The sequence below is a fragment of the Brachycentrus maculatus genome, unplaced genomic scaffold, assembly GCF_059751285.1.
Source record: "Brachycentrus maculatus isolate JH-2025_06_01 unplaced genomic scaffold, ASM5975128v1 h1tg000210l, whole genome shotgun sequence".
Lineage (NCBI taxonomy): Eukaryota > Metazoa > Arthropoda > Insecta > Trichoptera > Brachycentridae > Brachycentrus > Brachycentrus maculatus.
The window spans coordinates 37,336-65,256 of NW_028280961.1; the positions used below are offsets into that span (position 1 = coordinate 37,336).

The 27,921-nt window shown below is 33.0% G+C and overlaps 1 protein-coding gene across 1 annotated transcript; it reads left to right on the forward strand.

Moving 5' to 3' along the window:
- Positions 1-27,896, forward strand: Gld (Glucose dehydrogenase). The gene is made up of 11 exons (XM_088263940.1): positions 1-144; positions 12,033-12,153; positions 13,907-14,052; positions 19,176-19,434; positions 21,053-21,314; positions 22,597-22,832; positions 23,392-23,507; positions 24,462-24,589; positions 25,267-25,531; positions 26,900-27,040; positions 27,789-27,896. The coding sequence occupies exons 1-11, from the start codon at positions 1-3 to the stop codon at positions 27,894-27,896; spliced, it is 1,926 nt and encodes a 641-aa protein (XP_088120066.1).
- The last annotated feature ends 25 nt before the right edge of the window (positions 27,897-27,921 follow it).

Consider the following 27,921-nt stretch of genomic DNA (forward strand, 5'->3'; position numbering starts at 1 on the left):
ATGTCGTGCGAGTGTCCGATGACCCTCCCAGGTCCAACCCTTGCGGCGACGTGCGGTGGGGGTGCCTTTATGCTCTTTATGGGTCTACTGGAGGTCTTCTTGAGGAGTCAGTGCGATCTGGAGGACCCCTGTAACAGGCCTGAAGTGAGTACAGACCCCTTCATAGCCAGATTCAACTAGACTAGGGCCTAGCCTGACCTATGTATAATTTATTATTTTTTTCTATATCGTCGTCATACAGGAGAAAGTGACCAAGTGTATTTTTTCCTAAAACGTGAATATTGGCTATTTGATATCATACTAGTTTAATATTGCCCCTAAAAAATCCCAAAGCGATTTAAAACCTGGAAGTATAATAAATTGACTTGTTATAAATGACTTACTGCATTGATGTTTATTTTTTGCCAAGCAAAAGTGACTTAAATGGCCCTCCTGAATATTTTACGTTTTGTATGTAAGTTAGTCACTTTCTCCTGTACGACTACGATATTTTAAATTCTTTTGGATTTCACAATATATTATAATTACAAATACAAAAAATATATAATATTCATACAAAAAAGATCCCATTTAGGCATGACCTGTGTGTGGGTATACATTATATTTATAATATATTTAAGTTATAATATTTTTATTTATATATTTATATATATATATATATATATATATATATATATATATATATATTTATATATATATATTTATATATATATATATATATATATATATATATATATATATATATATATATATATATATATATATATATATATATATATATATATATATATATATATATATATATATATATATATATATATATATATATATATATATATATATATATATATATATATATATATATATATATATATATATACATATATATATATATATATATATATATATTATTAGATTTATATTATCCACTGACACTTCGTGATGGAATTGCATTTTTTTTTTATTTATTATTAGATTAAAACCAATATTTTTAGCTTTTCCACTTTTTTATTTGACCAGCGACCGGGTTTCGTCGTTACCGACATATTACCGTCCATGTACGTTACCGTCACCAGTCTGATGATGTCGGTAACGACGAAACCCGGTCGCTGGTCAAATAAAAAAAGTGGAAAAGCTAAAATTATTGGTTTTAATCTAATAATAAATAAAAATAAAATAAAATAATAAAAAAAATTAATAAAATAAAATAAATAAATAAATAAATAAAATAATAAAAAATGGAAGAAATTTAAACAAGTTGAAGATTTTCAAACTTTTTCCCTCTTAAGATCTCGTCAAAAAACTGTTCATAAAATCTGTTACGAAAAATATATTGAAAGTGTGGAAGAAACCTTGAAAACAAACCCAAAAATTTTGTGGTCATTTTCTAAATACAAAAAAGATGTAACAACTCTAATCTACCGTCGTCAATGCATTTAAACAATGTATCTTCCTGCGACGGTTTATCCATATCAAATCAATTTAACGATTATTTTAAGTCCGTTTTTGTACCTGACTCTTCTGGCAGTACATCATGTATGGCGCCTCCTCACACTAATGATAACGAAACAAGCACTTCATTGAATATAATTGACTTTGATCGACCTACTGTCCTTAAATACCTTAGTAATATTGATGTAAATAAGGGTCCTGGTTCAGACAGTATTCACCCTTTGCTTATTAAACATTGTGCTGTGGAACTTTCCATTCCGCTCTCCAAGTTGTATACACAATCTTTTAGAGAGGGATGTTTTCCCTCCGCGTGGAAGAGAGCACTCATTACTCCTATCCACAAAGGTGGTGACCGATCCGATATCAGTAATTAAAGACCGATATCCAAACTCCCACTTTTTGGAAAAACTATGGGAAAAATTGTCACGGATAAAATCAACCCAGTAATAAGAAACGACATTATATTGAACCAACACGGATTCTTAAGAGGCAGGTCGATTGAGTCAAATTTGCTTGAGTTCAATCATTTCATACTATCGGCCATGGAAGAGGGCTACCAGGTGGACGCCATATATACTGATTTTGCCAAGGCCTTCGACAAAATAAATCAAAATGTCTTGATTCGTAAGATTTGCGAAATGGGTATTCATGGTGATCTTCTTAGATGGCTCATTTCTTATGTTGAAAATAGAAGCCAAGCGGTAGCGGTTCTAGGATTTACTTCTAATTACATTATGATTCCTTCTGGGGTTCCCCAAGGATCCCACCTGGGCCCATTATTATTTTTAATATACATAAACGATATTAACAAATATATCAATCAAAATTTTCTCATGTTTGCTGACGATACCAAGTTATTTATACGAGTCAAGTCTATAGACGATTGTTCCATGTTGCAAAACGTTCTCGATAATCTAGTGTCTTATTGTAATCTTAATCAGCTTTTTCTAAATGTCAATAAATGTTTTAGCATTACGTTCACAAGAAAAAAAAAATTATGTTTGATTATGAAATTAACAATAGTCGGCTGACCAGGAAAACTGAATTAAGAGACCTTGGTGTCATAATGGACGAGAAACTTTTGTTTTCTTCACATATTGAAGCCTGCGTTAATAAGGCCTACAGAAACTTAGGTTTTATTTTTCGAACCACTAAACCATTTAAAAATACATCATCTCTTGTAACTTTATATAACGCTTATGTTCGTAGTCACCTCGAATTCGCCTCAGTCGTTTGGAACCCTCAGTACGCTATATATATAGCTCAACTTGATCGTATTCAAAATAAATTTCTAAAAATGTTGGATGGTAAGCTTCATTTAAGTTTCAACTTTTACGAAGAATCTTTAGCCTTCCATAAATTATCTTCACTTAGTAAACGTAGGAATATATCAGATTTATGTTTTTTGTATAAAGTTATAAATAATATGACTGAGAGCCCCTATCTTCTTGCGCAGATACCTTTTCACTGTCCAATTAGAATCAATAGGCATAGTCATACCTTTTATAATCCAGCACCAACAAAGAACTATTCGAAAAATTCCTTTATTTATCGAAGTTGTGGGAAATTTAATGAATGTTGTACCGACCTTGATATGTTCTACTCCAATCTTTCAAAATTTAAAGCTAAATTGTTCGAAATCTTATAAACCTAAAAAAGTAATTCTATTCCCTGTCCTTTCCTTTTCTTTCTTTCCTATCACTGCCATCTTCTTTTCTCTTTATCCCATCCTTGTCTCATGTCTCTTCCTTTATATAGACCTCTCTTATGTATAGTTGTGAAGAACTATAATTGGTACTCATGATTTTATTTTTTGTATTCTGTATGTATCATATATTGTAACTGTTGTTCTTCCTTCCAATAAAATAAAATAAAATTAAAAAAAAAAAATATATATATATATATATATATATATATATATATATATATATATATATATATATATATATATATATATATATATATATATATATATATATATATATATATAAATATATATATATATATATATATATATATATATATATATATATATATATATATATATATATATATATATATATATATATATATATATATATATATATATATATATATATACTTATTTTTCGATACAAAAACGGTTATGGCATTTTCAAACGAATGTTTGAAACATTCGTTTGAAAATGCTATAACAAGGCGAAACAACTATCACAATATTAATTTTCATGTATTTTTTTATAAAATATAACTTAGTAGACTCAAAAAATCTGTGTTTGATTTAAAAATTAATACATAGTGATTTATTGTTAAATGTCTCTTACATTCATTCCTAATAAACCAAACTTAAGTGCCATGTAACCGGTTTATATTTTTAATAAATAATTTTTTATTACGTTTCACGTTTTTAATTGCGTAGTCCGTCAGACGAATGTTAAGTTATTAAGGGTTAAATATATCAATATAGTCTAATCAATAAGTGTTGTTCTTTGTTCTCGTGTTTGAAAATCGTAATATGGTTTTGAACAGTGAACTTAAGTGAAAGATGATTTGGTTGCACAACATCTTCTCTCGTTCCGCTGTATGATTGTAATATAGCTACATAAACATTGATCTTTCGAGGTTACGTTTGATGATGAGTATTCAAGTAAACAATACGATGTTGTTACCTTAATTGGAACCAGACATTATCTAATGTAGCCCTGTCTCCTGTTTGCTCAATTATTAGTGACTTTAAAGAAACGCTTAGATCATGTAACAGAACTTAATGTCTACATCCGCATCTCGCTAGTGTCGGCATTCACAAATCCTGTTAATGTTCGACCTTGTTACTTGTATCGAAAATTCCATACAAAAAAGGTTGCTTTAAGCTTCCCGACTCATTCCCGAATTCGATACAAAAGCTCTGGACTAGAAGTCCAAAATCTATGTACGACTGAATTTAAAATTTTACAAATATACATATATATATATATATATATAAATATATATATATATATATATATATATATATAAATACAAATATATATATATATATATATATATATATATATATATATATATATATATGTATATATATATATATATATATATATATATATATATATATATATATATATATATATATACATACAAATATATATATATATATATATATATATATACACATATATATTTATATATATATATACGATAAGGATATTATAAAAATTATATAGATATTTGGTTAGTATGACCGCTCGTGTGTACTACATATCATTAAAATATCACATTCGAACTCAAATGTAATAATATAGGTTATACGGTTTTTTTTTAAATATATCTATACATAATCACGAAACTAATTCAAAAACTGTTATAATATAATAATAATCTATTCAGACTCAGCTATATCAATTGCGAAAACGTTTCCATATCAAAATCAACTAAATTTTTAATGAGTGGAATTTAAAGAAATATCATGCGATTTGATAGGTGTTCTAATACACCACGGGTTGCCAAACTTTTGATAACTGCGGTTTATTTTTTAAATTTATTATTTTTATCTTCCGATATATTCTATATTTTAACATCATCTCATTTTGCTTGGTGTAGGCCTTGTGGCCTGTTTTTAAGAGGGATTAGCCTCCTGCAATGTCGATTCACAGCTATCAATCCATCTTTTTAGTGGTCTGCCCAGAGTCGTATACCTTGAGGCCAATCAAATAATTTAACGTAAATAACTTAATTATAAACCGAGCAAAATTAACGATTACCATTGTCACAAAGTAACCGAAAAGTAACACTTATTCATTAATCACATCTCTAATCGTATGTGATAAGTTATATATCATAAGAAAAGTAGTAATTTTTAAGAAAAAATATAATCAAATAAAAAAAAAATCATTGATAGTAACATATTTGTAAAAGAAAGCTATATTTATATAATGATTACAAGAATATTCTTTCATATGAAAGTCTAAAATCATAGGCTAGTAGATTGATAAAATAATTCATATGTTCTTTTATGTGCGAGTTCTTGGCACCATGTATGCAAGACATCATTATTTTTTAAATTATTTTTTGACATCTCATCGAAGATGAAGAAGAATTTGGAAGTCTGAGCATTTACGGGGCTTTACTTTTCTTCATCTTTGATGAGATGTCAAATAATAATATGAAAATGACTCCTGTAATTGGAGATAATCCAGATTTTGTGAACAAGTATTTGGAGACGTTCAAAATGTTGTAAATTATTTTTTAATGTATGCAAGACCCACACTGAATTATTTTACATATTGGCGACACCTGAAAACATGATTTAAAATTGAAGTTAATTTACTCGCAACATTTTGCTAGTGTGAACAAGGATTTGGACACACTCAAAATAAATTATAACGTCAACACTTTGGCCATTCCTGTAATACATACACCGTTATGGCAAGCCGACAAACGAGATTAATCGAACTGATTATAATATCTGATAATGTACCTACTTTCCTTCAAGTCTTTACAATTGTTGTAAAATTACATAATAGATCAAAATCCATTCACAAATTATTGGTCATTCAAGGGCACTTAGTGAGTTGGGTACACATGTGGTCAATTTATAAGGCACGTTCATATTTGTAGGCTAACCATGCATTTCTATTTGCGTGGGATTTTCCCAGGTTGAGTTTTAGCAATTTTTAATAATATATCATATTTAAAATATTATTTTTTACAAAGTCCCACCAAGCCACCTTGTGTGTCTTGTCGGTGGAGTTCTTTTTAATACATTTTTTTTTCTTCAAAATGCAAAAACAACACTTTCTGCCCTGTAGCGGGTAAATATTAAGTTAAAAATATGCATCTTTTGCTGGGATATAGTACATTATCTGGGCATTCCCAAAACATGCTCAACTGAAAATTGTCGATTTTTGATTTATGACGTTCTTGAAAGGAGTGAGCGATATAAACTATTTTATAATTATCATAGAATCAACTCTTGATCATTTACCCATTCCTTTCTTTTGCCTTTGTTCCATATTTTATTTTGACCTCTAACATCCGTTGACAACAAATTAAAAATGTTCGGAACGATATATTCTATAGAACACTTCAATATATCATCAAGAAATGATGTAAACATCATTTTTTCTGTGCATATGATATCAAGTCTCTCTTACGTCGACTAACACTTGAGAGTAATTGTCCTTGTCTTGGGCAGCTCTAAACATCACCTCGATCCTAATTCTCATCCGATCTCCTTATATTTGGTCCATAAACCAAGCTAGAGCATAAAATACCAAACACTCTTCTAGTGGAACGGAATGTCTGTTGACGACAGTCAGCAGTCCGGCTTCTCCTGAGGAGTTTTACAAGGTTCCTTCCAGTAATGAGAAAATGCTTAGAAGTTCCTGATTGGCCCACACTAGATTATCTCTCCTGTTCCCAACTCAGATTAAAATAAAACACCTTGTTTTATATTATTTTTTGGCATCTCATCAAAGATGAAGAAAAATATGGAAGTCTGAGCATTTACGGGGCTGACGACCGTCATAGGCTCTTTTAAGTGATAACTTTACACACGTATAACATTCACCAATTCTACCCATTATTGACAACCACACAACTCCAATTCTTGGAAGTTATATATATATTAACCAATTTCTAAACGTTGTTCTTGAATCACTAGAACTTAACTAGAGACATCTACATATTGGTGAGATGAAAAGAAGCTTTTTATTGAGCAGAAGCTCTTTTTCTTAGTATGTGAAGTCTGAATCATGGATTATAATTACATACATGAGAAACGCCAGAAAATATCATTTTCATTTTTATTAATTTAGCTTATAATTTGACCAGTTAATTTATTTACAACATTTTTGTTTTTAGTTAGAAGATACCAAAATCTACTGAATGATCTATAAACCTTGTACATAATAGGAAATGTAAATAATAAATGAACTCCCATCTAAAAAAAATATCTTACGTTCCGGAGCTAGGAGATCTGCCTTCTGCCTACACCTCGTCGACCCTTTATTTTGCCTTTTATGATAAGTTGCAATACCTCGTACTTCTCTCCTCTCAGCACATGCCCCAGATAGGAAATCTTCCGGACCTTGATATCAGCCAGCAACTGTCTCCCTGCTCTTGCTCTTTGGAGCACATTTGCTTTGCTGACCATATCGGTCCATGGAATGCGTAGGATTCTACGATGTAGCCACAATAAACATCACTAGGCCGTCCTAACTAACTAACTTATAATCACGCAGCTTTACCACAAAGTTAGGCAGAGAGAATACAAGGTCTGTTATCAAACTAGTAGGACTTGTTTTTTTCCTGAGCCAGCTTTTGCTAACGCAAAATGGTCACCCCTTACGTGCAAATTATACATAAATGCATATATGACTACGTGTTATTAGAAAATTATATTAAAAAATACTTATATGAGTCTAAGAAACATATAAAAAACAGCCTTGCTTAACTCATATCCTATGATATAAATATAACATACAGTCAGCCTGTAGTCTGTTGGTAGTATAGTGGACTTCGATCTAGATGCCTAGAGTTCGATCTCTAACTCTCAAGCCATGAGTCCTTATTTAAAAGTCAGTTTATATTTTTACCTACGCACACAATGAAAGTAGAAACTTTTGTCTTACATGTATAAAATAGAACCCATTCGGGGATCCAAGATAAATGATCTGAAAAAATACTTTATGGAAAGATATATATGTAGTGATTAGTCATATTTTCTTATTTTGTTTTTAACTTTTTGTTTTTTTTTTCGTTTTTTTATATTTTCTCATTTGTTTGTTTTAAATATGCTTCTTACCTTATGATTTTATCATTTATTCCTTTTAAATATGCTTCTTATGCCTATTTATTATACCTGTTAATTGTTTTTATATTTTGCCATGTGTTAGTTTTGGTTATTTAAAAAAAAATCTTTTTAGTAACATTGTTATTGTGTTCCAGTCTTGTTAACCTTAATCCCATGTCCCAAAATGAGAAATATAAATAACTCATCGGGAATATTATATAATATGACTTATGTATGTAATATGTTTTGAAAAAATAAATAAATAAAAATAAAACACATTAGTTCCTACATATTTAAATAATAATAATAAAACCCTTATCCGCACCCCAATGGTGCATAGGGCACTGTGTCATATAAACGCAGTGTTATCTTGATAGTTTTTACACATGAAGGAAAGGTGATCAGCCCTCCGCTTCAGGTACCAGTCCAGTGTATTGAATAAATATTTCAGTGAAAAAATCACTTATATTTATTTTACCCCCCTTGGGAATCGAACCCGGGACCTCCAGAACGGTAGCCGAGCGTGCTGACCATTACACTACGGAGGCGGACACATATTTACTGAAGTAAATATTACCGTTTACTGAAGTAAATATTATCGTTTATGGTATCCTTATTGACCTTAAAAACAAATGTCTTTAGACAGTTTTATAGTTAAAAGGATTAATTATTTGTCTTTTTTTTCCAAAATAAATTGTAGGTATTCCAAGTTGTTACACTCTTTAATAATTTAAAAGTTATTATATTTGAATAAACGTTAATGAAAGAAATATTAAAAAAAAATCATTTGCTTTCGCCATGGATCGCACTTTCGTATTTCACATTGATAGGAAAAAATGTTTCGCATAACGATTGTTTCGCTTAACGAGTAGGATGCTGGAACAAATTATGCTCGTTATAATAGGTTCCACTGTACATACATACATTACGTAACACTTGTTTTTATCATTTCAAGGTGCCGTATATAATGCCCCTAGCAGTCAGTGTCTTACGCGAAATTTCTGTATCGTGGTCACAGCTCTAAGTCTTTGCAAACTTAACTTATTAGTCACTACGTATAAATTAAAATATTTCCAGGTACCCATGATATTATTTATGACTTGATATGTGTTTGATTGATTTAGAAGGATATTGGGGCAATAAACTGCACAAAGGATACAGGTAGATTATCAATGTTGAAAATATATTTTCATCAATTGATTCAGCAGTCACTTGTGGTAGTATCTGTACATTTTTATTTAAGTTTTACTAGGTAAATACCATTATTTCTTAAAACCTATTGTGGCAAGTGTTTCGATGTATTCTTTTTCGATTCTCATCATTTTCAAACACCGTATGTGAAGCAAAGTCTAAATTCTAGAGTTGTGTCCTTGGAACGTTAAAGAATGAAGAGGAGGTGGATAAATATATATATATTTATATATATATATATATATATATATATATATATATATATATATATATATATATATATATATATATATATATATATATATATATATATATATATATATATATATATATATATACATATATATATATATATATATATATATATATATATATATATATATATATATATATATATATATATATATATATATATATATATATATATATATATATATATATATATATATATATATATATATATATATATATATATTTATATATATATATATATATTTATATATATATATATATATATTATATATATATATATATATATATATATATATATATATATAGATATATATAAATATATATATATATATATATATATATATATATAGATATATATAAATATATATATATATATATATATATATATATATATATTGTTCGCCTCCGTAGTGTAATGGTCCCGGGTTCGATTCCCAGGGGGGTCAAATAAATATATGTGATTTTTTTCACTGTAATATTTATTCAATATTACCCTAGACTGGTCCTGAAGCGGGGGGCTGATCACCTTTCCTTCATGTGTAAACGATTAAGATAATACTGCGTTTATATAAAGCAGTTTTATTTTAGCACCTAAATCTGGTAGTGTCAAAAGTCTACATAATCGGAAAGCATGTACGACAAGATGTATGGATGTGAGGGAAGCTATAAGTGTACGTTAGGTCAGAAGAGTGTGGCATTCCATTCTATCTGCCTACTCCTGCAGTAAAACGGCGTCATTGTAGTAGTAATGTATGTGTGTGTGTAATTTTTGTATAATTCCTTGATATATTTTACCTCAAGCAAGGTCATTAACACGCAAAAGTTATCTGAAATCTATCAAGTTCTTACGGTCAATAAATATAAACCTTGTATTATCTTTCACAAAACGATATGACTAAATCAATCAGGTAGCTTTTCGGACACCTGTGCAAAAAAAAGATCACGATATCTGCTGAAAACCATTTATTACGAAATAATAAAAAAAGACCTATTAAGTAGGTATTTTTTAGCTTTGAAACCATTTGAGAATGGTAATTATTGTATGAAATAAAACAGCACGTTTTATTCAGAATATGATCTAACTCATAGAAATAAATACCATAGCAAACCAATTTGGTTCAACAATTTTTTATTATTAATTCGCACAAACGCGCTAACGTGACTAACTAACTTACCAAATATATCATTTTTTTATGAACTAAGTTCCGAATTTAATAGAACATCTGAAACAAAATTGATTCTCTATTTAACTGTGAAAAGCTTTCAATACCTTTCATACCTTTTATAATCCAGCACCATCAACTGTTTAAAAAATTCCTTTATTTATCGAAGTTGTGGGAAATTTAATGAATGTTGTACCCACCTTGATATGTTGTACTCCAATCTTTAAAATTTTAAAGCGAAATTGTTCGAATCTTATAAACCTTAAAAGGTAATTCTATTCCCTGTCCTTTCCTTTTCTTCTTTTCCTATCACTGCCATCTTCTTTTCTCTTTATCCCATCCTTGTCTCATGTCTCTTCCTTTATAAAGACCTCTTTTATGCATAGTTGTGAAGAACTATAATTGGTACTCATGATTATATTTTTTGTATTCTGATGTATCATATATTGTAACTGTGGTTCTTCCTTCAAATAAAATAAAATAAAAAATAAAATAAAAAATGTCCTGTCACTGCCAATCTAAATAAATACAAGTTTGTAAAACCACCACCAAATTTTCATGATTTGACATGACAGATTTGAGCTTACCTTGCGCCAGTGACACAATCAACTTTAACGGTTGTAATCTGCACTAATCTAAATTTTAGATTTTTTATACGAATTCGCATAAAAAAAGACTTTAACTACATACAAAAATAAGGGATAGCGCTCACTCCTTTCAACAACGTCATATATCAAAAATCGACAATTTTCAGTTATGCATGTTTACTGTTTTCTGAATGCCCAGAAAATGTACTATATCCCGGAATATTTTTAACTTAATATTTACCCGCTACAGGGCAGAAAGTGTTGTTTTTGCATTTTGAAGAAAATGTTTTTTTTTTTAATTTTAAATACCTGTAGTAAATATTTTTCAAATGGAGAAAAAACATTCAGGTTTATCTAAACAGATATATTGCACAGTAAAAAATTCAATTTATGGCTTGATATTTATTTTTAATACATTTCATTTTATTCTTAAACTTTAAAAGCGGTCTCCTGAAAAAACAAGTTTTTTGATATATGACGTTGTTGAAAGGCGAGCGAGCGATAGGTTTCATTGAATTTGAAAATCGCATAACTTCAAAATCGCTTTAAAAAGATCCGCATAAAAACAGACCCAAGTGTATAAGCATACATTTTGAGTTCAATATTTCCTTTGATTTCTAGTATCGTCGAGACATGGATACCAACTACGACTTCATCGTGGTAGGAGGAGGTTCTGCTGGAGCAGTGGTCGCTGCAAGATTGTCCGAAGTACCTCACTGGAGAGTTCTACTAATAGAAGCTGGTAAATATTCTCCTGTTTTTCCTCTTCCTTCTTATAGATCCTCATGTCTGTCTGTCTCGTTATCCGTCTCTTGTGACACGGACTGGCAGCTGTCACGCCATCGCTTTCGATATCTTCCGGGTGGTCTTCATCCGTCTGGGTTCTCTATTTAAATACCGAGCTGCAAGTCTCAGATTCGATACCCAGGAGGAGGTGAAAATAAATATCAGTGATTTTACACTCTAATATTTATTTAATATTACCCTGGACTGGTCTCTGAAGTGCAAGAGTAATCAAGGTGATTCTTCATTTGTTAACGATCAAGATAACACTTCGTCAATACGATGCAGTGCCCTATGCATTATTGGGTGTGGATAAAGTTTAGAGAGAGATTTATATCTAAATACAGTGTTAATATTTACCGAAAAATTATTTTTGATTAATTTTAAACCTATTTTTATATTGTACAACGGACTTTTGGGTTTAACGGACCTCTTCCCCCCAAATAGTCTGTTATATCAAGGTTTAACTATACATTATATAATCGCTCACTCATTTCAACAACGTCATATATCAAAAGTTGACAATTTTCAGTTGTGCATGTTTTCGGAATGCCCAGAAAATGTACCATATCCCAGCGAAAGCGGCATATTTTTAACTTAATATTTACCCGCTACAGGGCAGAAAGTGTTGTTTTGCATTTTGAAGTAAGGTATTGTTTAATTATTTTTCTAAATATACTAAATATTTTTAAACTGGAGAAAAAACCTTCGGTTTTTACCTAAAAACATCTGTTGCACAGTAAAAAGTTCAATAAGTGGCTTGATATTTGTTTTTAATTGCACTTTATTATATTTTTAAATTTAAAAACGATGTCTTGAATAATCTTTTTTTTTGTTATATGACGTTGTTGAAAGGAGTGAGAGATATATACATTACATATATAAATTTCTGATTAATTCTTATACCATAGTTAGCCAATACCTATTCGGATTTCTTTCTGTAGACTCGTTGATGTATTCATCTCAAATTCAAATCTTCTCGGCGTGATTCACGAAAATCATTTATTCCGAATCATCCTCGTGACCCGAGTGATTTCTAAAAAGACAACGCTCTATAATATCGTCGTGAATGTAAGCAAATCAGATTATTACCGATTCCCTCATAATTGACCTAATGGAAATGGAAATTTCGCAAATTGATATAACGCAACAATACGCGATGGAGACTGGAATCATATCGTTAGTAAGTTTCAATTTATACTAATTTACTTCAGCATTCTTCTTGTGTCTTCATCTTATTCAGTATCTGACAAAAAACTCCCAATTTTCTTCATCTCACCAATAGATGTCTCTAGTGAAGTTCATGTGATTCAAGAACAATGTTTCTAAATTGGTTCATATATATAGAACTTCCAAGAATTTGAGCAGTGCGGTTGTCAATAATGGGTAAAATTAGTGAATGTGAGGTCCAAATCCTGCCCCGTAAATGCCCAGACTTCCATATTCTTCTTCATCTTTGATGCGATGTCAAAAAATAATATGAAAATAACTCCTGTAATTGGAGATAATCCAGATTTTGTGAACAAGTATTTGGACACACTCAAAATGTTGTAGATCGAATCTTCGTTCACCCAACACTTATTCTATGCACCTTTCATCTCTTTGTATTACTAACACTATAGATGCTTTATCTCAAGTTGAGATGAAGCATCTATCGTTTTAGTCTTATGGCCTTATTGCATTAAATCCTTGTTGATTTCCCTCTCTTCCAGGAATGAATGAACCAACCGGGACTCAGGTCCCTTCAATGTTCCTGAACTTCGTTGGATCCTCCATCGACTGGGGTTACCAGACAGAACCCGAGACCTCAGCGTGCCTAGGAGAAGTTGGACAGAGATGTAACTGGCCGAGAGGAAAGGTAACACATCGCTCACCCCTTTCAAGAACGTAATAAATCTAAAAACCTGATTTTTCAGGAGAAAGTTTTCAAAGTTTAAAAATACAATACAATGTATTCAAAATAAAAATCAAGCCACTTTTTGGCATCAGTCCACTCTATTCAGAGATGGACTGATGTCAGGAACTGGTAACATTATTATTATATCCACTGCATTTTGGTTAAACACATCAAGCTGCAATTTTCTGCATACTTCAGGGACCTCTGAAACATAGTGCACATAAAATTTCATGATAATAAAGTGTTTTTTATGTATATTTTCATCTCACATATTGCTCACTCCTTTCAACAGCGTCATAAATCAAAAAATCTGATTTTTCAGGTGAACGTTTTTAAAGTTTAAAAATACAATACAATGTATTAAAAATAAATATCAAGCCACTTATTGAACTTTTTACTGTGCAACAGATCTTTTTATGTAAAACCTCAAGGTTTTTTCTCCATTTGAAAGATATTTAGTATATTAAAAAAAATTTAAACAATACCTTTTCTCAAAATGCAAAAACAATACTTTCTGCCCTGTAGCGGGTAAATATTAAGTTAAAAATGTTCCTCTTTTGTTGGGATATAAGTAGTACATTTTCTGGGCATTCCGAAAACATACACGACTGAAAATTTACGATTTTTGATTTATGACGTTCTTGAAAGGAGTGAGCGATATGTGATTAACATTTTGCGAAATTGGAAGTGTGTAAATAGTGCTATGGTAGTGATTCAATTCAATTTATTTATTTCAATTAATATATAAATTACAAACTATAAAAAAATTAAATCGTATACATTAAAAATACATTAAAATAAAATATATGCAAGAACTATTCGGCTGTCCAAACTTAAAACACAGTAAGGGACATTTTTTTGTAGTACGTTTTTTTTGCATTTTTGGACTAAGTAGAATCTACTTAGTCCAAAAATGTACAAAAAACGTAGTACAAAAAAAATGTCCCTTAGTGTTTTGAGTTTGGACAGCCGTATTTCTAAAGATGTAGAAGAATCCCGCTTCGGAAAACTCCTTCAGATTGATTTATATTCATAGTGATGACATTGTTTGCATGCTGGTACAGTAATTGTCCTGACGAAGAGACGGGTACATCTCGAATCCGATAGAGAAAAATTTCGGTGAGTGGTTGTGTATTAACATTACTAACTTTTTAAAGTAAAAAAGAACACAAATACCTTTTTTTTTTAAATGAAAAAAGAGAAATATTATTTCAATTATTCACAAAAATACTTCAATTTCATTATATTTACTAAGAGAAATATTTTTACTATTCACACTGGTATTTCAATTTCATACTATTTCTGTGAGTCTAAGCGGCTCATTATTAGAAATAGGTATCATATTGTGGTAGAGTGGACTCGAACCGAGAAACTCTGACTCTGCAAAAGAATCCGCGACACTAACCACGGGACCACAACCCGACACAAATATTAATAATGTTATACAAATGTCTTCACAATATTTTGACTACGTCCATTTTTGAGTAGTGTGGTTGTCAATCATGGGTAGAATGGTGAATGGTGCATTTGTATAAATTGCCTAAACCAGCCTATGACAGGTCATAAGCCCTGTCGTAGGGTGGATAAGTGATTACCAAATCAGTTAAGTGGTTACCAAGACTTCCATATTCTTCTTCATATATTTTAAGATGTTAAATATTTTAAAAATAACGAATTACAGTAATAAAAAATAACGAATTGAATTAATACTGGCAGTACAAAACGGAGTCCTGGTTCCGATTCCAATGTTTAGAATTGAAACATGGAGTTGGAAAAAGAAGGATGAAATTAGACTGAATGCAGTCGAAATGCGATCTCTCAGAAGAATGTGCGACAAAACGATGTATGATAGATGTTCGAATAGTGAAATGAGGAAGAAATGCAAAGCTGAGACAATCATTATCGATACAATTAAGAAAGGTGTGTTGAGATGATTTGGACATGTAGAACGAATGAGTGAGGAAAGAACGGTAATAAATAATAATAAAATAAATTTATGAGGCGAATGTAATTGGAAAAAGGAGCAGAGGAAGACCGAGAAAAACTTGGCGCGATCAAGTATGCTAAATACTTGAAAGTGGTCAGGTTAGGAGTCGAAACAATCGGCAGGTATATATGAGGAGATGCATGAACGTGGAAGAGACGAGGAATGTTTGCAAAGACAGAGTGGTGTGGCGTTCTGTTCTCTCTGCCTATCCCTGCGGGGGAGCGGCGTGATGGTTAGTTAGTTAAAAATAACGAATTATATGTTAGTTTGTATATTCGTTTGTGATTCTTGGTCTGTCTTTAAAAAAATAAACGGATTTTCCAATGCTATCGTGATTTCACGGGCCGATCGTCAAAGCCTCAGACAATGACAAATACACATCTTTTGTCGAGTAAGTCTCTTTGAACCGGATACATCGATTAGGGATGCCGTCACTTCCGGTAAACATTATCTAAGGTTGCGTCTGCGTTTGCAGGAAATTAATCGATTTAAATCTGTATTTAAGTACTTTATTCGTGAAAAATGGGAGGTATCTCACGTGATCTGTCATTAGTGTTACAAGTGCAGAGAAAATCAAATCCGACGACATTTTTATGTGACGTAACTAATAGGAAACGTTTAGTATTTTAATATCCGTCATAAAAATATATATATAAATTTATAAAAAATTATATTTCCTGTATGAAAATAAATACAGTAAAACAAAACTAGGCCATTCTACGAATATTGCACTAATGTATGGAAGCGAAACATGGAACTGGCAAAGGAAGGATGAAAGCAGAGTGAATGCTGTTGAAATGCGCTCCCTCAGATGAATGTGTGGAAAATCATTGTATGACAGAATTAAAAACGACGATATAAGAAAGGAATGTAAGGCTGAACGAGGAATAATTGAAAAGATTAGAAAGAGCTCTTTGCGGTGGTATGGACATGTGGAGCGGATGGATAGCGAGAGAATGACTAAGAAAATATATGTGGCGAATGTGAGAGGGAAAACAGAACGTGGACGACCGAAAAAGACTTGGCACGATCAGATCAATCAGAACCTAAAATCTGGCGGTGTCAAAAGTCTGCATAATCGGAGGGCATGTATGACTAGATGTATGGATGTGAAGGAGGCGAGGAGTGTATGTCAGGACAGAAGAGTGTGGCGTTCCATCCTCTCTGCCTACCCCTGCGGGGAAACGGCGTGATGGTAGTAGTAGTAGTAGTAGTAGTAGTAAAATATGTAACTGTTTTAAATTTTTACTTTTTTTAATATATTTTTTTAAGAGAAATATTTGTTTTTTATTATTATAATCACAAATATTTAAATTTCATACTATTTCTGTGAACCTAAGCGGCACATTATTAGAAATAGGTATCAAATTGTGGTAGAGTGGGTTCGAACTGAGAAACTCTGACATAGGAGTCCGCGACACTAACCACGGGACCACAACCCGACACAAAGTCGTTTTCGAAGTGTATCGAATCAAGGACATATCGCTCGCTCCTTTCAAGAACGTCATAAATCAAAATACTTGATTTTTCAGGAGAGCGTTTTTAATGTTAAATATTATATTACAATATATTAAATATAAATATGAAGCCACTTTTTGAACTTTTTACTGTGCAACAGATCTTTTTAGGTAAAATCTGAAGTTATTTTCTCCGTTTGAAAAATATTTAGTTATTTCAAAAAAATAATTAAACAGTGCCTTTTCTTCAAAATGCAAAAACAACACTTTCTGCCCTGTAGCGGTTAAATATTAAGTTAAAAATATGCCGCTTTTGCTGGGATATAGTACATTTTCTGGGCATTCCAAAAACATGCACAACTGAAAATTTACAATTTTTGATTTATGACGTTCTTGAAAGGAGTGAGCGATATATCTCTCATATTTTGACACATATCGATCACTCCTTTCAAGAACGTCATAAATCAAAAAACTCGATTTTTCAGTAGCACGTTTTTAAAGTTTAAAAATATAATACAATGTATTAAAAATAAATATCAAGCCACTTATTGAACTATTTACTGTGCAACAGATCTTTTTAGGTAAAACCTGAAGGTTTTTTCTCCATTTGAAAAATATTAAGTATATTTAAAAAAATAATTACCTTTTCTTCAAAATGCAAAAACAACACTTTTTGCCCTGTAGCGGGTAAACATTAAGTTAAAAATATGCCTCTTTTGCTGGGATGTAGTACATTTTCTGGGTATTCCGAAAACATGCACAACTGAAAATTGACGATTTTTAATTTATGACGTTCTTGAAAGGAGTGAGCGATATATCTCTCATTTTGCACAAACGACCATAGGGCGTTTGTGCAAAATGTGTAGTGCACTACACGAAATTTTACCGTCCGGCAGTCCGGTTTTGAAATTGACGCGCAACGTGTTCACGCACCGATCACGTGAGTGATCACGGTGCGCGTGAACTCGATCACGCTAAACTGTCGTAGTCGCTTTTATTAAAAATAAAAAAAATAAAAACGCACTGCCGAACGGTAAAATTCCGTGTAGTGCACAAGCGCACATAACGTAGCTTGGTGGGTCTCTGAGAACAAATAAAAAATGATGACAACATTTTGAGTGTGTCCAAAAACTTGTTCACTAAAATTTGAACACACTATTGTATTCGGACACACTCAAAATGTTGTAAATAAATTATCTGGTCAAATTATAAGCTTAAATAATTCAATAAAAAGCTTCATCTCACCAATAGATGTCTCTAGTGAAGTTCTAGTGATTCAAGAATTATGTTTCTAAATTGGTTCATATATAATATATAGAACTTCCAAGAATTTGAGTAGTGTGGTTATCAATAATGGGTAGAATTGGTGAATGTTGCACGTGTGAAAAGTGATCACTTAAACCAGCCTATGACGGTCGTCAGCCCCGTAAATGCCCAGACTTCCATATTCTTCCTCATCTTAGATGAGATGTCAAAAAATAATATAAAAAATGATGAAATGAAATGTATTCCTTGAGATTTTTAATTACAAATTAATTCATACATCGGACTACACGTCGGACAAATATTAACGACCTCTCCTCCTGCAAACTGTAAAGGGTGATTCAATTTCTGCTTCATAATAATATCTTTATCCCCAGGTTCTTGGTGGAACGTCTGTGATGAACGGAATGATGTACATCCGAGGATCCGTGAAGGACTTCGACGACTGGGCTGCAGCAGGCGCCAACGGCTGGTCCTACCGCGACGTACTGCCCTACTTCCTCAAGTCAGAGGACAACAAGCAGCCCGACCTGGTGGACCTCGGCTACCACGCCGCGGGCGGCCCGCTCAGCGTCAGCCAATTCCCCTACCACCCGCCGCTGTCGTACGCCCTGCTCAAGGCGGGGGAGGAGCTGGGTAAGGTGTACAAAAAATATTCAAAGTGCGCTCAAAAATATTTTTTGTGCCTAACAATATTTTTGATGTGCCCAAAAATATTTTTAATGTGCCCAAAAATATTTGTAGTGTGCCCAAAAAAATTATGTGCCCAAAAGTATTTTAGTATCCCCAAAAATATTTTATAGGAGGCCCAAAAATATTATTAATGTTTCCAAAAAAATATTTTTAAAGCCCAAAAATATTTTTAGTATTCCTAAAAAATATTTTTAATGTGCCCCAAATATTTATTTTATTGTGTCCAAAAACATTATGAACGTGTCCAAAAAAATATAAGCATATTGAATGTGTCCCGAAAATATTTTTCCTAAAAATATATTGAGTGTGCCGAAAAGGTGTCCAAAAAGCATTTAGAGTGTATTTTGTATATTCAAATTGTGGTATTACACAAAGTGAACGATCAATGATAAGGAGAGTGATATTTAGAGTGTGTCCAGAAAACCATGTTTTCGGGTCACACTATCTCCCTTCGGCAGGTCATAAGCCTTGTAAATACCAAGACTTTTATATTCTTCTTTATCTATGTTGAAATTTCAATATAGATAACTCTTAAGTATAGTCCACTCAGGTTTAAGAACAAAGTTCCAAACTGTTCCAAAATTTCCCCGTTTATTAATATTTACACCCAGATCTACATTCATCTCTATCAAAAGCCATGAGTTTGGATTTGTCAACATTATCAACAAGTCACTGTCCTTGCATACATTATACACCTTTGACACCAGCTCCTGAAATCTTCTCTACTATCGGCAAAAAGCACAGCATCGTCAGCGTACAAAAGGCAACAGACAGATAATATTATATTTTTTAAAATCGGAATTCAAGACACAAACTTTATCAATATATTATAACAATCGCAACAATTGTGAATATTTCCATGAGTCTACAAAGCATGGACTTAATATCTAAAAAAACAATTATTAATTAAATAAATTATCTGGTCAAATTATAAGCTTAAATAATAAAAATGAAAAAAATATTTTATGACGTTTCTCATGTGTGTGATTATAATCCAGGTTTCGGACCTCACATACTAATAAAAGAGTTTCTGCTCAATAAAAAGCTACTTTTCATCTCACCAATAGATGTCTCTAGTGAAGTTCTAGTGATTAAAAAATGATGATTCAAAAATTGGTTCATATATGTATATGGAACTTCCAAGAATTTGAGTAGTGTGGTTGTCAATAATGGGTAGAATTGGTGAATGTTCACATCTGTAGAATGACCACTTAAACCAGTCTAAGACGGTCGTCAGCCCCGTAAATGCCCAGACTTCCATATTCTTCTTCATCTTTGATGAGACGTCAAAAAATAATATACAATTTTGACTTAATGATCCATATTATAAAGTTTTCAACGTTCTTTAAACTACCAAAATACACTGAGTAGTTTGAAATGTCATATTTATATGGTTTTAAAAGTAAATTCAACTTTGAGTTTAATAGCAGGTATTTTATACAGGCTAAAAGTTTTAAATAACAGGGATCATTAAAACAGGAATTTTAGAGTTCACATTTTTTGCCAGTATACCTACGATATACAAATTATTGACCAGTTTATTTTGTATTTTATTTTACAGGCTACGAAGTTCGCGACTTGAACGGACGCTCCCACACGGGATTCGCCATTGCGCAGACCACCAACAAGAATGGGTCTCGAGTGAGCAGCGCTCGAGCCTTCCTCCGTCCGGCCAACAATCGCCACAACCTTCACATCATGCTCAACACCACAGCAATCAAGATCCTCATCAACCAAACAGACAAGGTGGCCTACGGGGTGGAAGTCATCAACTCCTATGGCCAGCGACAAGTCATCAAAGCTAACAATGAAATTATCTTGAGGTAAATCCATAAACTCATGCCTCTAGCGAGGTAGCGAGTGTTTTTGCCTAGTATTTTCACTCATGAATTATGTACATGAAATTATACATAGTAACTTTAAACATAAGAGTAAATCCACTCACGAGCAGGCAAAGGCTATAAAACTTAAAAAATTGAAGCCTAAGTAGGGTCACGATAAGCGGTGTTGCACAAGCCTAGATTTCAGAGTCACTTGGACGATAGGTAATTAAAAAAATATATTGAGGTAAATCTTTTATATGTGTGACAAGGAAATTGAAATGTAAATTCACAGTAAAATCGCGATAAAATTTTGTTTCACATTTTCTATAAATTTTACAAATTAATTTAATAAAAATAATTATATTGCTTTGCAAGAGATGATCTCTCAGGAAGCCTAGATGCTTCTGTATCAGATCTGGAAATGCAGTGGGACAGCTTTCAATATCTGAACATAGATGAATAAGAATATGGAAGTTTGAGTAATTACAGGGCTTAGTACTTATCATGGCTGGTCAAGTGTTTTCACATGCAACATTCCCCATTCCACCCATGATTGACAACCACACTACTCAAATTTTTGGAACTCCTAGATATATATAATATAATCAATCTCATGTCATGGTATATGTGAGTTCACTAAAGCCACATATGTTCAATTGAGAAAGTTTTTATTTAGCAGAGACCCTTTTATTATGATGTAGGTATGTAAGATTTTTGCGGGATATTTTTACATAAGCACTAGGAAACGCCTTAAAACAAGATTAATAGATTGCAATTTTAAGAATACTGGAAGTCAGTCATATGCATTTGTGAAGTCATTTGACTATCACTTGAGAGTACTTGTTCTTGTCTTAGGCAGCTGTAAACAGCGCCTCGACAGTCCTGATCCCCGTCCAATCTCGTATATTCCGGAGCCAGGAGATCTGTCTTCTGCCCACACTTTGTCAACTTTTTATTTTGCCTTTTATAAGTAGGTGCTACTCTCATTCTTCTCTCCTCTCAGCACATGCCCCAGATAGGACACCTTCTGGACCTTGATATCAGTTAGCAACTGTCTCCCTGCTTTTGCTCTTTGGAGCACATTTGCGTTGCTGATCATATCAGTCCATGGAATGCGTAACGTTCTACGATGTAGCGACAATATACATCACTAGGCAATATACATAACTAACTTACGTCCAATCTCATATATTTCAGAGCCAGGAGATCCGTCTTCTGCCTACACCTTGTCGACCTATTATTTTGCATTGAATTATCGCTTATCCCATATGATTTGTTACAGTGGTGGAGCTGTGAATTCCCCTCAGCTATTGCTACTGAGTGGAGTTGGCCCAGCGGAGGAGCTCAAGAGAGTTGGTGTTGCACCAGTCCACCATCTTCCCGCTGTAGGAAAGAATCTCCATAACCATGTGTCCTTCTTCCTGAACTTCAATATCAACGACACCAATACCACACCCCTTAACTGGGCCACTGCTATGGAGTACCTTCTATTCAGAGACGGACTGATGTCAGGAACTGGTAACATTATTATTATATCTACTGCATTTTGGTTAAACACATCAAGCTGCAACTTTTTTGCGTACTTCGGGGACCTCCAGAACATAGTGCTCATAAAATTTCATGATAATAAACTGTTTTTTTTAATGTATATTTTCATCTCACATATTGCTTTCAAAAACTTAATTAATCAAAAAACTTGATTTTTCAGGAGAACATTTTTAAGTTTAAAAATATAATACAATGTATTAAAAATAAATATCAAGCCACTTTTTGAACTTTTCACTGTGCAACAGACCTTTTTAGGTAAAACCTGAATGTTTTTTCTCCATTTGAAAAATATTTAGTATAGGTATTTAAAGAAATAATTAAACAAAACCCTTTCTTTAAAATGCAAAAACAACACTCTCTGCCCTGTAGCGGATAAATATTAAGTTAAAAATATGCCGCTTTTGCTGGGATATAATACATTTTCTGGACATTTTGAAAACATGCACAAGTGAAATTTGACAATTTTTGATATTTGACTTTGTTCAAAGGAGTGAGCGATGTGTCACATACGAAATATTATTTTGTTAAGGTGTTTCTGAAGTTACTGGTCTTGTCAACTCGAGGTATGCCGATCCATCCTTGGATCACCCTGATCTACAATTCTTCTTCGGAGGATTTCTGGCAAACTGTGCGCGAACAGGACAGGCAAGTTGAAAAATCATTTATAGTATCGGGTTGTGGTCCCGTGGTTAGTGTCGCTGACTCTTAAGTCAGAGTTCCTGGGTTCGAACCCACTCTACCACAATTTGATACCTATTTCTAATAATGAGCCGCTTAGGCTCACAGAAATAGTATGAAATTGAAATATTTGTGTAAATAATAAATCATAAATGAGCGAGGAAAGAACGGTGAAACAAATTTATGAGGTGAATGTAATTGGAAAAAGAAGCAGAGGAAGACTGAGAAAAACATGGCATGATCAGGTATGCTAAATACTTGAAAGTGGTCAGGTTAGGAGTCGTAACAATCGGCGGGTATGTATGAGGAGATGTATGAACGTGGAAGAGGAGAGGAATGTTTGCAAAGACAGAGCGGTGTGGTGTTCTATTCTGTTAGTTAGTTAACAAAAAAATGTTTTTTATGAGATTCTAGATCGTTAGAAGTGCAACTTTTTACATTCTAGAAACAGTTGGTTTCGTGCATTGCTTTCTTTGCATTTTTTTACAATTTTATTATTTCAAGATTGGAAAATGGTGATAAGATATTTAATTTAAAAAATCTGTCTTAATCGAATGAAATATATCAAGAGTAAAACTTTAAAATCCCTGTTTGAATAATCCCTGCTGTTTAAAGCTGAATAAAATACCCGCTATTAAACTGAAAGTTGAATTTCCTTTTTAAACCACATAAATATGACATTTCAAACTACTTTGTGTATTTTGCCAGTTTAAAGAACGTTGAAAACATAATAATATATTTCATGAAGTCAAAATTTCATAATTTTAAGTTAACCTTTTTGCCAGTGTACCCACGATATCTTCTGTTCATCAATTTCTATTAAATCATACTTTGATATAAATATAATTAAATTTTGGGTCTATAATACAAGTGATTTATACTGCAAATTTTCTTAATGACGTGGGTGAAAAATACTTGCAGGTTGGTGAGCGAGTAGACAACGGAACTCGCTCCGTACAAATCATTCCAGCCCTTCTACATCCAAAGAGCAGGGGATACATTTCCTTGGCATCCAGTAATCCATTACAGCACCCCAGAATATTTGCAAGGTTTGTATATAAAATAAAACTTTATTACTGTTTTATGTTTATGTATTCATGAAGTCACATTCCGTACGTGGAATATTGATGATGGTTATCATAGTTAAGCAACAAACTAGTGTAAAGTATAAAAATCCATTAGTACACGATTATGATACCTGCTTCACCCATAAATAAGGCTTGATGGTCCCAAAAGTAAACTGTTAATCACTCATCATTCACTCTTCCTTTTTATATCTTTATCAATGCTTCACTTCCATACATCAGGGCTGGAACCAAGACTCCATTGTACACTGACAGTTAAGCTTTTGCTGATAGGCTTTCATTTGCTTTGACCAATTTCAGTAAACCGTTCACTCTGTTTCCAGAATTCACTCTCCTTTATATATCTTTATCAATCTTTTCTTCCCTAGAACATATACTTCCCAAATATACGAAATCATCTAACTATTCTAAAATTTCTCAATTTACTATTATTTTACCCCCAGATCTACATTTATCTCTTTCAAAAACCATGACTTTGAATATGTCAACATTCATCATCAAATCACTTTCTTTACACACATTATACACCTTTGTCATCAGCGCCTGCAGGTCTTCTCTGCTATCGGCAAGAAGCAAAGCATCGTCAGCTTACAAAAGACAAATATGCATTATATTCTTCATTTTATAAAACTCTTCACCAGATATCTGACACACCCTGATGACATAAAGGTCATGGTGGACGGCATCAAGTTTGGTCTGAGGCTGTCCGAGACTAAGGCGCTGAGCAAGTACGGGCTCACGCTGGATCGCACGCCAGTTCCGGGCTGCGAGAAGATCCAGTTCGGGTGCGACGCCTACTGGGAGTGCGCCCTGCGCAGGGCTACCGGGCCCGAGAACCACCAGGCGGGCAGCTGCAAGATGGGGGCCCCGGGAGACCCCAGCGCCGTGGTCAACCACTTGCTTCAGGTATCATCTTCTTCCTTGTCAGCCCACTTTCCACTGATAGATGTAATATGATATAAAAACCCTTATCTGCACCCCAATGGTGCAAAGGGCACTGCTTCATATAAACGCAGTGTTATCTTGATCGTTTACACATGAAGAAAAGGTGATCAGCCCCCCGCTTCAGTCCAGGGTAATATTGAATAAATATTACAGTGAAAAAAATCACTTATATTTATTTGACCCCCCCTGAGAATCGAACCCGGGACCTCCAGAACGGTAGCCGATCGTGCTGACCATTACACTACGGAGGCGGACAAAATGCTAGATGTAGGCCTCTTCTAATTCCTTCCAGACTTGTCTCATATGAACACCACTTTTTCTTCTTCTTCTTCTTTTAGGACTAGGTCCTATCATTCTCCGGTCCGCTCCTGGGAGGTGGAAGACCAGCTATCCCTCCATCGTTTAGGTGGTCTTCCTGGGGGTCTGATCCTGCTTATGCTGCTTCCTGTCTGTTATATGAACACCAATTCTAATAATTTAACATAAAATATTCACAACATTTTGGGTGTGTCATATTGTTTGCAGGAAATGATTAAAAGCATCTTTTACATACATAAATGAAATACATAAATGTGGAAGAGGCGAAAAAAATTTACTTCACCCTACAGCTTATTTCCTCATTCCTCGTGCCAAACTAAAATTCTTCGCAGGCATCTATTCTCAAAGCTAAATATATGGCTGATCTGGTTGCTGTGCTAATATGTATTCTTCTGTCCATATCATATCGCTCACTCCTTTCAAGGACGTCATAAATCAAAAAACTTGATTTTTCAGCAGAACGTTTTTAAAGTTTAAAAATATAATACAATGTATTAAAAATAAATATCAAGCCACTTATTGAACTTTTTAATGTGCAACAGATCTTATTAGGTAAAACCTGAAGGTTTTTTCTCCATTTGAAAAATATTTAGTATATTTAAAAAAATAATTAAACAATACCTTTTCTTCAAAATGCAAAAACAACACGTTCTGCCCTGTAGCGGGTAAATTATAAGTTAAAAATATGCCTCTTTTGCTGGGATATAGTATATTTTCTGGGCATTCCGAAAACACGCACAACTGAAAATTGACGATTTTTGATTTATGACGTTCTTGAAAGGAGTGAGCGATATTAGGTCTTCCCTTGGCAAACTATCACTTGAGAGTAATTGCCCTTGTCCTGAGTAGCCCTAAACAACGCCTCAACGGTTCTGATCCCCATCCAATCTCTTATATTCCGGAGCCAGGAGATTTGTCTTCTGCCCACACCTCGTCGACCCTCTATTTTGATTCAAAATATAAGTCAATCTGCTAATGTTACATATTTCAATCAAAACTTTTACTTTCCAGGTTCAAGGAATTGACCGACTGAGGGTTGCGGATGCCAGTATAATGCCTGCAGTGACATCAGGAAACACCAATGCACCCACCATCATGATTGGAGAAAAGGCGGCTGATCTCATCAAGATGAGATGGACAGATCCGGAAGAGGTAATTGAGTATTTGTATACCTAACTAACTAATCATCAACATTTTGAGTGTGCCCAAATACTTGTTCACATATCTGGATTATCTCCAATTATAGGAGTTACTTTTCATATTATTTTTTGACATCTCATCAAAGATGAAGAAGAATATGGGCATTTACGGGGCTGACAACCAAATAAATAGCTTCTTTTCATCTCACCAATAGATGTCTCTAGTGAAGTTCTAGTGATTCAAGAACAACATTTCAAAATTGGTACTTACCTCCGTCTGTTTGAGAAAAGTTTTTTAAAAAAACGATGACAGCCTTGAAAATTAAATGGTCATGGGAAGGGACGAACATAGTAGATGAAGAGAAAGATCCCCAATAGATGGACTGACCAAATCAAGGCTCCCATAAGTTCATCAGATAATAAAATATGGCCACCACCTTTCTTGTCTGCTTCCCTAGTTAGTAATCATCAAGTTTATAAGTCCAGGTTTGATTCCCAGGGGGGTCAAAACGAATGTAAGTGATTTTTCACTCAAAATATTTATTCAATATCAACTGAAATCCACAGCTGATCATCTTTCCTTCATGTATTTAACGAAGAAGAAAACACTGCTTTCTTACGATGCAGTGCCCTGCACACGATTATCTGACGACAAGTGCTGACTTTGTTTATTTAGAGTACTTCCAATGCCAAATAATTAAATAAAATGGCAATAACTTTTCAAATACTATATTTTCTCATGCTCATATGTTTTGTTATAGATTCCATATAACGTGGACAATAACGGGGGGTATAATGGCATCTTCCACAACAACGAGTTCCAGCCTCACCACGAGCCGGCACTGAGGCAATGGAGGCCGTGGAAATAAGCGTCACAAACTAAATTAATTTACA